The sequence below is a fragment of the Trachypithecus francoisi genome, unplaced genomic scaffold, assembly GCF_009764315.1.
Source record: "Trachypithecus francoisi isolate TF-2019V2 unplaced genomic scaffold, Tfra_2.0 Lachesis_group7, whole genome shotgun sequence".
In the NCBI taxonomy this organism is placed as follows: domain Eukaryota; kingdom Metazoa; phylum Chordata; class Mammalia; order Primates; family Cercopithecidae; genus Trachypithecus; species Trachypithecus francoisi.
This window is the reverse complement of record NW_022681472.1, coordinates 56,084,728-56,098,520: the sequence shown is the minus strand read 5'-3', so window position 1 is coordinate 56,098,520 and position 13,793 is coordinate 56,084,728. Positions and strand designations below refer to the sequence as shown.

Below are 13,793 nucleotides of genomic sequence, written 5' to 3'. Positions count from 1 at the left end.
ATTAAGATTCTGCTTTCTTCCACTTCAAATAGATGTTAACGTTTTGGGGTGTCTGGAATATACCTACCTTTTAAAGCTGTGACCTAATCTTCAACATAATTTGTTTGGCAAGATTGATACCACTTTAAAATAAATACAGAAACAGCCAACTACACAATTAGGTGAGAAATCACTTTCTGCACTTACCTTGGCCAACTCATTATCAGGCTCAACATCCAGTACTTTACTCAAATCTTCTATAGCTTCCTGGAGCTTGTTTTGATGTTTATATGTAGTAGCACGACGCAGAAGAGCTGAACATTTACCAAAATAAAAGGTATGTTTTTTAATATTTGGCATTATGGTTGCAACATATTTTGCAAGTGGAAGAATATGAGCAGCACAGAATACTTTATGATGTAATTACCCAAAGCTCAACTACACCTATTTTCACGTTAATACACACATAGGAGATGACACTGAGGTACATAAGAGAGGCTGCATCAGGCAACTGTCCCCTCTGTAACAATCCTCTGGCCCTCTGGCAGCCCCAGGCCCTGCCAGTGTTTCCAAGGACTAAGAGATTTCATACCTCAACCCTTCACAGGCAACACATTGTATTGCAATATCGGAATGATTTTCACTGATAATAATCCTTTCCTTCTTATAATTATGGTGAGTATTATTTTGCCACTTTTTGAAAACATAAAATCCCTTATCAAAATTTAGTATATTGGCTAAGCACAGTGGCTCACGCCTGTAATCCCTACAATTTGGGAGCCTGAGGTGGGCGGATCACTTGAGGCCAGGAGTTCAAGACCAGCCTGGCCAACACGGCAAAATCCCATCTCTACTAAAAATACAAAAAAATTTTAGCTGGGCATGGTGGCACACATCTATAATCCCAGCTACTTGGGAGACTGAGGCAGGAGAATTGTTTGAGCCTGGGAGGTGGAGGTTGCAGTGAGGCAAGATTGTGCCACTACACTCCAGCCTGGGTGACGGAACAAGACTCTGTCTCCAAAAAAAAAAAGTATGTTACTGACCAGCATCTAGCTCAGAATATGGCTCATTAGTGACATCTGTATAGAATAGAAGGAGTTACTTAGCACAGGGAACTGAGAGAATCCTGATGATCAAGTCAGTTAGGTCCAGAAATTAAACACTTTGATAATTCGTATTTGATTTTTTTGGTAGGTTTCAATGTATAATTTGATAATTATTTAATACTGACAATGAATGCCTCTCTAGACTCATCATTAACTATTATATAAGGAGAACTTTGTGTAATACGTCATTACCTTGAAAAAGAATCAAGTTTGGTAATTCTGAAAAGTGGGAATTTTTTTTTTTTTTTTTTTTTTTTTTTTGAGACAGAGTCTTGCTCTGTTGCCCATGCTGGAGTGCAGTGGCACAATCTCAGCTCACTGCCTCCGCCTCCTGGGTTCAAGCGATTCTCCTGCCTCAGCCTCCCAAGTAGCTGGGACTACAGGCTCATGCCACCATATCCAGCTAATTTTTTTTGGTATTTTTAGTAGATACGGGGTTTCACCATGTTAGCCAGGATGGTCTCAATCTCCTGACCTCATGATCCACCTGCCCCGGTCTCCCAAAGTGCTGGGATTACAGGCATGAGCCACTGCACCTGGCCGAAAGGTGTGAAATTTTATCTGACATATTTTAATATGCTATTTTAAAACATAATTATAAATTTGACCAATTTGAATTTTAGTCTTAGAATGAGCTATGAAAATCTAAATGATAAATCATTTTGTTATAAATTTAATTAAAGCTGTAGCACTGCACTTTAAATATAATTTAGCTATTGCTATTGCTATGCAGATTCCTGAAGAGAATTTCCATGAAGAAATATTCATGACATAATGATTGTCCTTTTTTAAAACTTTTTATCTTGGAATAATTGGATATTTACAGAAAAGTTGCAGAGATAGTACAGAGAGTTCCTGTGTCCCTTAACCTAGCTTTACCTAATGCTAACATCTTCTTTATTTATTTTTGAAACAGAGTCTTGCTCTGTCACCTAGGCTGAAGTGCAGTGACGTGATCTCGGCTCACTACAACTTCTGCCTCCCAGGTTCAAGCAATTCTCCTGCCTTGGCCTCCCAAGAAGCTGGGACTACAGGTGCCCACCACCATATCTAGCTAATTTTTTTTTAATGTATTATGGGTTTTTTTGAGATGTATTCTCATTCTGTCACCCAGGCTGGAGTGCAGTGGCGTGATCTCAGCTCACTGCAACCTCCGCCTCCTGGGTTCCAGTGATTCTCCTGCCTCAGCCTTCCAAGTAGCTGGGATTACAGGTGCCTGCCACCATGCCCAGCTAATTTTTTGTGTTTTTAGTAGAGATGGGGTTTCGCCACATTGGCCAGGCTGGTCTTGTACTCCTGGCCTCAAGTGATCCACCCACCTCAGCCTCCCAAAGTGCTGCAATTACAAGCATGAGCCACTACACCCCTCCTTTTTTTTTTTTTTTTTTTTTTTTTTTTTAATTTTTAGTAGAGATGGAGTTTTGCCATCTTGGCCAGGCTGGTCTCGAATGCCTAACCTCAGGTGATCTGCACATCTCAGCCTCCCAAAGTGCTGGGATTACAGACATGAGCCACTGTGCCCGGCCGAGACTTGTTAAAATTAACAGAGTTAATACACGTAAAGTGCTTGGCACAGGGCCTGGCAGAGCAGTGGTATGGGGTTGGCAAAATCTTCAGTGGGCTGCTGCCTAAAGCTGGGAGCCCAGTCCTACTCTGTGACAGAGACCAGCTTGCATAAAACACAGGCCCAACAGGACTTGATTGGTAAATGGAGGGCAATCCATGACAATGACAGTGGCAGGTGATGCACCAGGCTTCCCCTTAGCACTCCCATGGCTTCTGTCACCTCTACCATGTTTATAGGCAAAAAGGGATACATTCCATGTGAAAAAGTGTTTATATTTATTTGAATCCATAAAAATTTAAAGAAATATAATGTGTCTATTACAATGTATGTCACTCCCTCTTGGAATGAATCCTTCTTGATAACAGAAAAGGAGAATAGAGTCTGATTTGCATACTTCAGGCCTGAACCATGACAAGGTGGTCAGTCACAGAGACAGGGAATCAAAATAGAGTGCAGGTTTCTGGCAGAAAGAGTCATTTTTGGACAAATTTAATTTAGAATTAAGTTATTCAAATTATTAATTTAAAGTGAAAATTAAATTATTTATAGCAAGCTAGGCTTAGTGGCTCATGCCTGTAATCCCAGCACTTTGGGAGGTCGAGGTGGGCAGATCACTTGAGCTCAGGAGTTTGAGACCAGCCTGGTTGGCACAGTGAAACCCCATCTTTAAAGAAATACAAAAAAATTAGCTGGGTGTGGTAGCACATGCTTGTAGTCCCAGCTACTTGGGAGGCTGAGGTGAGAGGATCACTTGAGACTGGGAAGCGGAGGTTGCAGTAAGCCAAGATTGCACCACTGCACAGCAGGCTGGGTGACAGAGTGAGGCCCTATCTCAAAAAACAAAACAAAACAAAACAAAACAAAAACAGGCCGGGAGCGGTAGCTCACGCCTGTAATCCCAGCACTTTGGGAGGCTGAGGCAGGTGGATCACCTGAGGTCAGGAGTTCGAGACCAGCCTGGCCAACATGGTGAAACCCCATCTCTCTACTAAAAATACAACAATTAGCCAGGCGTGGTGGTGCATGCCTGTAGTCCCGGCTACTTGGGAAACTGAGGCAGGAGAACCACTTGAACCCAGGAGGCAGAGGTTGCAGTGAGCCAAGATCACGTCACTGCACTCCAGCCTCGGTGACAGAATGAGACTCTGTCTCAAACAAACAAACAAACAAAATTATATACAGCCACCTAGGTGAAAATATCCACAAAGAAGCTGGGAGAACGTTCTAGAGGTCCAGTGTGGGCTTATCATTTTATTATATTTATAAATACCAGAAAATCTACATTAAGTTATACTTATTATTTTTTTTTTTTTGGATAAAGAGAATGTTCAAATGCAAACTTGAGATTTTTTTTTTTTTTTTCGAGACACAGAGTTCTGCTGTGTTGCCTAGGCTGGTCTCAAACTCCTAGACTTAAGCAATCGTCTCACCTCGGCCTCCCGAAATTCTGGGATTATAGGTGTGAGCCACTGTGCCTGGCCAAGATACTTCTCTTTTATTTTATTTTTGTTGTTGGTTTTTTGTTTACTAAGATACTTCTTAAAAATATATATGTATTTTATTAAATCCTCTGGGATTATTAGCTACTTCCGTACAAATAACCAGGGACTTAACTTACAAGTTAAACTTAAAGGCAACTTTGTGAAGTTGGTGATTCACATACAAAAATTTGAGTTTATCTGAAATATTTTTAATGTAAATATTGCAAGTATCTACGAATGGCCTTTATTAATGAGTCCTGCTGTAAATGTAAAAGAATTCTATAATATTTTTTACCCTTTATGTTTCCAGGTTCTAACTCCAAGACCTTTTCACAATCCTGAAAAGCACTATTCCAGTTCTGTAATTTGATTTCTGCTTGAGCTCGATTGTTATAGGCAACTACAGTGGGAAGCGCCGATATGCTCCTAGAAAAGAAACCGTTACTGGCAACAAGCAAGCCTAAGGTAAACACAAGAATGTAGAGAAATTCAGCTTAAGTTACACATAAAACAATTATAACCTGTGTATGGGCTGAATTGTATCCACCAACATTCATATGTTGAAATCCTAATCCCACAGTATCTCAGAACATGACTGTATTTGGAGATAGGGTCTTTAAAAAGCTAATTAAGGTGAAATGAAGTCATGAGAGGGGGCCCTGATCCCATAAAAGAGGTTTCCTTATAATAAGAAGATATTTGGACATACATGTATGGACAGACTGTAAAGTCACAGGGAGAAGACGGCCACCTAGAAGCCAAGGAGAGAGGCCTTGAAAAAACCAACCCTACTAGCAACTTGATCTCGAACTTCCAGCCTCCAGAAGTGTGAGAAAAGAAATTTCTCTCGTTTAAGCCGCTCAGTCTGTGGTACTTTGTTACGGCAACCTTTGCAAACGAATATAGCCTATATTATCAAAAATAATAAAATACAATTCTACAAGCATACTAAATCAATATTTAAACAGATGCTTAAACATCCAGTAAATAGCCTTAAAGTTAACTCAGGCTTTAGAGGCATTATGGGAATTTAAATACTCATAGATCTGGAATCTGAGCTTTAGTTACTGGAATTAAAATGAAGGTAGACAAAGATAAATACCTATAGATCACCTTAAAAAAAACGTTGATGTCAGTTAACATCAAATATCAAATACCAAACACATTTTTTGGAACCAGGCGTGGTGGCTCACCCCTGTAATCTCAGCACTTTGGGAGACCAAGCTGGGAGCATGGCTTGAGGCTAGGGGTTCGAGACTAGCCTGGGCAACATAGTGAGATCCTGTCTCTACAAAAAAATACAAGAGAAAATTATCCACGTGTGGTGGCTCACACCTGTAGTCCCAGCTGTTCTCAGGAGGCTGAGGTGGGAGGATCCCTTGAGCCCAGGAGTTTGAGGCTGCAGTGAGCTATGATCATACCACTGCACTCTTGCCTGGATAACAGAGTGAGACCCTGTCTCAAAAAAAAAAAAAAAAAAAAAAGAATCTGCCCAAGGTCAGATGTGGTAGTCTGAATTCCCTTAACCATTATACTATGCTGCTTTAATTCTTCAACTACATGACTCCATAAAAGAAGAAAAGAGTTTTACAACCTGTAATAGACAAGAGACTCTCTGGTATAAATCTACAAGAAAAGAAAGAACAGTTATCAAGACTGACATCCACCTCCCTGAACAGGGGAGGTTATACTAAATGAATGATCCATCATATATCCTCTTTACCTCATGTCTTCACTTAAACAGTCTGAGAAAACTTCTTTAGAGACATCAACAACATCGAAAAAAATCTATCTTATTTCCAAAGGTGGAAAAAAGATTGTACAGAGTTTAGGGCTAAGGTGGCATTGGTGATTCTATAAGAACAGTTTATCTGTAACAACATTTTAAAAACTTAGTCTACTTTTCATAGGCTGTTAAGAACTTCAGAAGTTCATATACATACTTATTGAACATCTACCATGAACCAGGTACTTTGTTGGGCCTTGGGGATACAATGATGTAAAAATCCTTGACAAATGGGTTCTGCTCTTACAAATCTTACATTCTAGTTATTATCAAATCACACAAGCTTAAATTATGCTTCTGACAAGTGTTACAAAGGAGAGGTAAGACTGCTATAAGAGCCTATAAATTGGGAGGTGAAGTGGGTGGGGTGGGATGGAGATTTAACCTAGTTTGGAAGGTCAAGTAAGGCTTCTCCAAAGAAGTAAGGTGAAGACTAAGATCTGAAGGATAAATCAGAATTAACTAGATAATGGGAGGAGGGAAGAACATTTTTTTTTTTTCTTAATTTTCTTTTCTCTTTCAAAGGCTAGTCAAGTGAAACGGTGGGAGTGGAGAAGGAACAAGGAAATCTGTATCTGGTTGTGATCAATTAGTTGTAAACACCACTGTACTCTGATCAGCCATGGGAAAAGCATTTTTGATGGAGGACCCAGCATGTGCAAAGGCCCTGTGGTAGGAAGGAGCACCACAAATACTAGAATTAAATCCAGGCAGTCTACAGTAGAACCTAAGTTATTCACTTCCATGTCATATGGGCCTTCTGTTGAATTCCTGTCAGATGGCTTCTATTTTCTCTGCCAGATAGGAAGTTAAGTCCTCTGTCAAAAGTAGGAGTGGAGTGGGAGCTTAAAGGTTTGAGAAAAGTATTGAAAAAATAGGAGAAACACAAGTGAATATATGGTAAATCACAAGTACAATACATTGAGAGATTCTGACATAGACTTTCGCTTATTTATGTATCAACAATTAAAACATTATCATTTTTTAAAAGGCAAGTTTAAACCACAACAAACGTCTGCTCACCTGGTATAATACACCACTGCTTCTTCATAATCTCCTGAGTTGAAAGCTTCGTTTCCTTTCTCCTTTTCACGAATAGCAAGAAAATCCTTTTCTTTCTCAGTTAGACCTAGAAATAAATGTTATCTGCTATATGTAAACATATAATTTAACAGAATTTTTAAAGTTTAAATCTAAGAATGCTTATTTTAACAGAAGCAGAAGAGAGCAGAAAGATCATAAAATAAACAAAAGAAAATAAAAGGTTCTTTAAGCTTAGTGATGTTTTCTTTTTAAATCATTCATAAGTTTTGAGGATTCAGAATTTTTTTAATGATTGATTTTGTCTTACTTTATAGGTGCCATTCATCTGTTGACTACAAACAAAAACAAATAAACTGGCCCATCTTTTTGTTTTGAAGCAAATAGAAAACAATTTGAGGAATTTGGAGGAAAAAGAGGATTGGAAAAAAAGGAATTACAAACAAATGAATTACAATAAGAAAAATAGGTTTATATTTTAAAGTCTTACTACATTTAAAAATTAAGTGGGTAAAAGAGAGAAGCAAATTTGTTGAATGGTCAACTGTCTGAGAAAATCCATAAACTTTTCATGGTAATCTGTGCAGTACTCAAAGACAATGTCTTCTAGATTGACCGTTTTTATTATAATTGAAAAACTTTAAAGACTACTAAATTATTATTTTTTCTCCAATTACCTGCTGTATCTATTCTTGTCTCAATTTTAGACAAGTGTGACTTGTCTATTACCGTCTTTTCTTTGTAATCTTCATCAATTTTCAAACATTCCTTTTCCACGTCAAATCTTAAATGAAAGAACAATAAAAACCAAAAGAAGTACAATACAGGCAAGAAAACAAATATATTATTGATATTCTTATATTTGTACAAGTATGCCTTTGGATCCATATTCAAAGATATGTAGTAACTTTATAGTTCAAGTCATCTGAGTTCCTTCTTAAGAAAATATACAATTTAGTGAGAGCTTAAATGTTAATCAAATCTAAACTGGTCAGAACTTTGAAATTAAAATTGTGACTAACTTATCTCAATTTTACATTTTTGTTCTTTTATAGTTTGGATGGGTATAAAAATTACATTAGGTTTTTTTTTGGTTGGTTTTATTAAAAAAAAAAAAGGATATAGTAGTTTTTTATGTACTGAAAAAAACATCGAAAGGGCTGAGGCCAGATATTCTCAGTACTCTATTGAAGTAATTTGGTATTCTTGACATGTTCAGGTTTATAATAATTATTTAAGAAATTACTGCAGTATTTTGTGGTAGATAACTTTTTTAGTGATACATTTTAAAGACATGTAAAACATACTTATCCCATTCTGCATAATCCCTTGGAGTTTTCTTTTTAGTTGGTCTTTTAGAACATTTTTCCTAAAAGAATAAAATCATATTTTATGAGATATATTTAATATAAGATTATCAGGTTTTACTGTAAATGCAATGTAAAGTATTAGGTTAAGATATACAAATGGAGGCCAGATGCAGTGGCTTACACCTGCAATCCCAGCACTTTGGGAGGCTGAGGTGGACAGATCACTTGAGGCCAGGAGTTCCAGACCAGCCTAGCCAACATGGAGAAATGCCGTCTCTACTAAAAATACAAAAATCAGCTGGGCATGGTGGCGCATGTCTGCAATCCCAGGTACTTAGAGGTTGAGGCATGAGAGCTGCTTGAACCTGGGAGGTGGACGTTGCAGTGAGCAGAGATTGAGCCACTATACTCCAGCCTGGGTGACAAAGAGAGACTGTCTCAAAAAAATAAAATAAAGATATACAAATGGAATGGATAAGAAAAATAGGTACCCTGGAAGTTACTATAACTTCAGCATTAAAGTTATTAAGAATTTTAAATTTGTAGTTAATTCTGGGGACAATCTATAGTTTTTAAAGTATATATATATATATAATTTTAAAACTTATGTGTGAATATGTTATTACTGATTTTCTTATAATAAAAAAGTACTAAATTCTGATTCATTCTTTTCAAACCTAGGCATTGGAGAAACATGAATAACTGCTATGTTAGTCAGAAGTTTGCAATGACAGTAATCTGATTTGGAATAATTACATTAAAAAAGAAGAAAGTATCAGCTTATATAACTAAACGGATGGAAGGGCAGGGGTATTGCTGGATGAGGGGATTCCTATGCCCTTTCTCCAGCTCCCCATGTCCCTCCCAGTCTCTGCTCCTCTCTACCTACTGATTTCACTTTCCCTGATGGGTACTTGCTTTCTTTATGTGGCAGGAAACATCACCAGAAGCATTCTGGAATTATAACCTCACAGCTCTCTCCACCAGAGGAAAGGGAGAGTGACTCTTCTCTCTGTCTTCAGTTAGAGAAATTCCAAGGAAGAACTGATTGGCTAGCTCGGGTCATGGGCCCATCTTGACCAAGCACTAACAGTGGCCCAAAGTAGCCACATTCCCACTGCTGAAGACAGAGGGCAGGTTCTGCACCGGAACAGAATGAGAGAAAGGCAAACAATAGCCATAATGCTCACCAATAATCAGTCTCCGAGAGAAGGTACAATTTTTTGCTAGATAAGTACTAAGGAATATTAACTTTAAAATATTTATCTATATAGTCTGAAGAAAAGGAAGTATAGCAGAATTTATAATAATAAAGTAGGTGCTGATTTGTTTTTAAACTGTTACATATCTTCATTCTTATTAGGCTCAGGTTTGCTAATAGCAATACTAGGAACTATATAAACCACATAAATGAGTACTATGCAGTCCTTACAGGCTCAAAAAGTCTCATTTGATGCTTGCACTCGATTTCCTGCTCATCAAGACAATGTTCTCAATGCTAAGATGATGTTATGGGTTGAATTATGTCTCCCAAAATAGTATGATGAAGTCCTAACCCCGGTACCTGTGAATGAGACCTTATTTGGAAATAGAGTCTTTGCAATATAATCAAGTGAAGATGAAGTCATTAGGGTGGGCCCTAATCCAGTATGACTGTGTCCTTATAAAAAGAGGAGAAGAAGTTCCAACAGAAGGAAGCTGGCGGTGTGAAAATGAAAACAGAGCTTAGAGTTGTACTGCTACAAGCCAAGGAAGGCCAGGGCTTCCAAAAGCTGGAAGAGCCAAAGAAGGATCTTCCCTTACAGGTTTTGGAGGAAGCAAGGCCCTGCCAATACCTTGATTTTGTACTTCTAGCCCCTAGAACTGTGAAAGAATACATTTCTATTGTTTTATGCCAACCACTTCCTGTGGTATTACAGCAGGCCTAGGAAACTAATACAAATGGTATCACTTAGTTTCAAAAGGCATTGATGCGAAATCAGGGGTATTTAATATTCATACGTGGCTCTCAAATACCTACCTGTGACAAAAAATATCCCCCTTTAGGGATCAAGAAATGGACATGAATTAGCTTGACTATGGTAAGCATTTCAAACTGTGTAGATATATCAAAACATCACATTGTACACCATAAATATATGCAAGTGTTATCAATTATAACTGAATAAAGAAGAAAAAAATTTCAATAAATAAAAAAATGAATGTGGAGCAATAAAAGTCTCAAGACATGGACTCAGTATATGGGATAAAATCTAATGTGTAATACTATATTTGGATATTTTAAGAAGGCAATGCTCTCTGACTTTGAAAGATTGGGACATGTGCCTACTATGTATTCTCATAACACTGCATATTTACTGTCATAATCCATTATATGCTACAGCAGTGGGGCTCAAATTTTTCAGTATCATGACACTCTCACACTCCTCAAAATTATCGGTCATTGGAGTTATACAGATTTTCCAAATATTCACAGATTTCATTATACAATTTTATAAATCACAATTTGTTAATATCCGCATGGAGCTCATCAAAAAAGACTTTCAGGTATGTTAAATAAAATTTATAGGAGGTCAGTGATTTGGACTAAGCTCCTGCACTAGGCCCCAACAAACTAAAATGTAGTCACTGGTGCTAAAGTTCCACATCACCAAACCAAAATTAACTTGCTTATCTGACTAGAGAAATCAAAAGACATAGATAATAACCAAATTTCTGCTTTAACCCTTATAAGGAAAATAACCTGTTGTTAAATAGTCTACTTTTTGTATTCCTTGTCCCTGCTCAAGCTACCTCATAAAAACCAGCTGTTCTGCCATGGCCATTGGAGCACATTTTCTAAATTTTTAGAGGAGATGTCATCCTGATTCACGAATTGTTAATATAAGCCAATTAGATCTTGAAATTTGTTGTAATGTTGTCCTTTGACAAGTATCCCCCTTAAGGGCTATTTTCTGTCACAAGCAGAAATTTGAGAAACACATAATATCTAAATTATTAGATATTATTATATTATACTAAATATTTAATACCTAAAGTCCTAATTTGCACTTTGTTTTTAGAGACAGGGTCTTGCTCTGTTGCCCAGACTGGAGTACAGTGGTGTCATCATGGCTCACTGCAGCCTTGACCTCCAGGGCTCAAGCAATCCTCTTACCTCAGTCTCCTGAGTAGCTAGAACTACAACTACAGGCATGTGCCACCACACCACACTAATGAAAAAAAAAGTTTTGTAGAGACGGGGTCTCACTCTGTTGCCCAGGCCTCGAACTCCTGGGCTCAAGTGATCCACGCGCCTTGGCCTCCCAAAGTGCTGGGATTACAGGCATGAGCCACTGCCCCACTTGCCTGGACCTAATTTGCACTTGAAAGCTCAGATTTGCTTACTAGCAACAAATACTGTGAGTTGTTCTCCTTAAAGTGACAGGCCTGCTTCATTCACTTTCAACAAAATTGTTGCCGAAATCCCAACTCTGAATAATGACAGTTTGTCAACCATTATTTCAAGTAAAAACAGCGTTCCAGGAAAACATGGCTATGCATCATATCATAACCATCATATTTCACTATGCAGGGAAGTGCTTTCTGCATACTTCTTACTTTGTCACACAAAATACTAAAAGGACATGTCCTAGAAGTTCAAGATCTAACAAAGTAAATATTCTGTTATTTTATTAAAGGTATTTTTAAGTAATATTGGAATTTGTTTTTACTGTATGTACAGTGTGGTGCCTGCCTTGCTTCATGTTAAAGCAACAGCAGCTTTATCCTCAGGGCAAATGCCAACACAGTGACAAGGACAAAGCACTAGCATTATTTTCAAAATAGCACTGACTTTCTGGATCCCCTGGAAGAATCTCTGGGACTTTAAGGGCTTCCTAGACCATACTTTGAGAACTACCGTACCACTAGTCCATCCACCCCATTGCTCCTTCAGCAATGCTTATTCATTGTTATATTTTTAGGGCACAGTCTTAGTACACAAGGACTATTCTTTTTTTTTTTGAGACAGAGGAGATAATCTCAGCTCGCTGCAACCTCCATCTCCTGGGTTCAAACAATTCTCGTGTCTCAGCCTCCCAGGAAGCTGGGAGATTACAGGCACATGCCACCACACTTGGCTAATGTTTTTGCATTTTTAGTAGAGATGGGGTTTCACCATGTTGGCCAGGCTGGTCTTGAACTCCTGGCCTCAAGTAATCCATCCATCTCAGCCTCCCAAAGTGCTGGGATTACAGGCGTGAGCCACCATGCCCGACCGACTATTCAATAAATACAATTTCATCGATTGCGGACAGTGGCATCCTCACCAGATTACTGTACACCTCAGTTACCTAAGTAATTCCTAATGAGGAGTAAAAAGATCCAGGAAGGTAAATTATCAGAGAGCAGAGTGATGAAGAGCCATGGATATTTTAAAAATAAAATTGATTCAAAGAAAAGATGAGAATAACAAGAATGAGTTAACCTAGAAATGAAAAGACTTGAGGAGTCATCTGAGAAATTACAAGGTCAGATGGATGCCAGGAAACCCAGTTTCAATCTAAAGTTAAATAGAATGGGCCTGGAACTTCAACAGGCCCCTTCTGTATGGAGCCCACGGATTAAAAAGGAGAGATCTATGTGACAAAACAGGGACCAACCACAGAGAAATGGGAATAAGGGGATAAAAACATGCACTAAATAGAGGAATGACATTTATAAGTACTGAAAGTATCTGTTTACTGTTTTAAATCCATAATTAAATTATGTAATATGATATATCCTCTGTAGCCCTACCAGATATATATATAATTGTTCCCTGAAATTTTCACACACTGAATCAGACCTTTTGCTCTCATCAAAATTGGACAGAAGAGACAGGATGTATAAAAAAAAAAAAAAAAAAAGACTAAAGGCAGTAAATAAGCCCAAGATGCAAGACTTCAAAGGAAAAAACTGTTTCATTTTGATCTCCAAGTAATGAGATACAGCCTAGTAAAGAAGGTGCTAGTTCCCAGCCAGCTGAACAAACTCCCCAACTCTCCTAGAGGACATCATACATAGGCTGCATCGATTAAACTGAGATTGTCCCTTAATAAACAGCAACAATCCTCTCCCACTACCACCCACAAAGATATCAAAAAGGCCTACCTTGCCAACATGAAGACAGCTGTTTGAACCACGAACTGGAGGCAAATTATCTTTCATTGCTGGAAATGTCTCGGTTTCATGAAAGTGCATTTTATCTTCTTCTTTTTTAATTTCCGATACCCAACTCTGAGAATAGAGAAAAAGGTAAATATATAGTGTGAAATAATTATAACCAAGCATAAGAAAGAACTATAGCTGACCCTTGAACAATGCAAGTTTGAACTGCATGGGTCTATTTATATGTGGATTTTTTTCAGTAAAAATATTGGAAAAATATTTGGAGATTTGTGACAGTTTGAAAAAAACTCACAGATGATTAGAAATATCAAAAAATTAAGATAAAGTTAGGTATTTCATGAATGCATAAAATATATGTAGATACTAGCC

General features: G+C 37.8%; 1 protein-coding gene and 1 long non-coding RNA gene across 5 annotated transcripts in view; one reads left to right on the top strand and one right to left on the bottom strand.

The window, feature by feature from the left end:
• Nucleotides 1-7,398, top strand: part of LOC117079271 — a 48,776-nt gene extending 41,378 nt beyond the window's left edge. The window contains exons 3-4 of the long non-coding RNA XR_004435347.1: nucleotides 4,447-4,601; nucleotides 7,281-7,398. This is a non-coding gene — a long non-coding RNA (uncharacterized LOC117079271). The remainder of the gene's footprint in view (nucleotides 1-4,446; nucleotides 4,602-7,280) is intronic.
• The window catches only part of SPAG1 (sperm associated antigen 1), an 86,509-nt gene that overhangs the window by 52,292 nt on the left and 20,424 nt on the right, over nucleotides 1-13,793 (bottom strand). For 3 of the 4 annotated variants that reach the window (XM_033202982.1, XM_033202984.1, XM_033202981.1), the window contains 6 exons: nucleotides 13,407-13,532; nucleotides 8,271-8,332; nucleotides 7,641-7,747; nucleotides 6,946-7,051; nucleotides 4,432-4,562; nucleotides 187-293 (listed from right to left, as the gene is read on the bottom strand). In XM_033202982.1, coding sequence (XP_033058873.1) covers nucleotides 187-293; nucleotides 4,432-4,562; nucleotides 6,946-7,051; nucleotides 7,641-7,747; nucleotides 8,271-8,332; nucleotides 13,407-13,532 — 639 coding nt within the window. The remainder of the gene's footprint in view (nucleotides 1-186; nucleotides 294-4,431; nucleotides 4,563-6,945; nucleotides 7,052-7,640; nucleotides 7,748-8,270; nucleotides 8,333-13,406; nucleotides 13,533-13,793) is intronic. The other variant, XM_033202985.1, reaches the window with a different exon arrangement.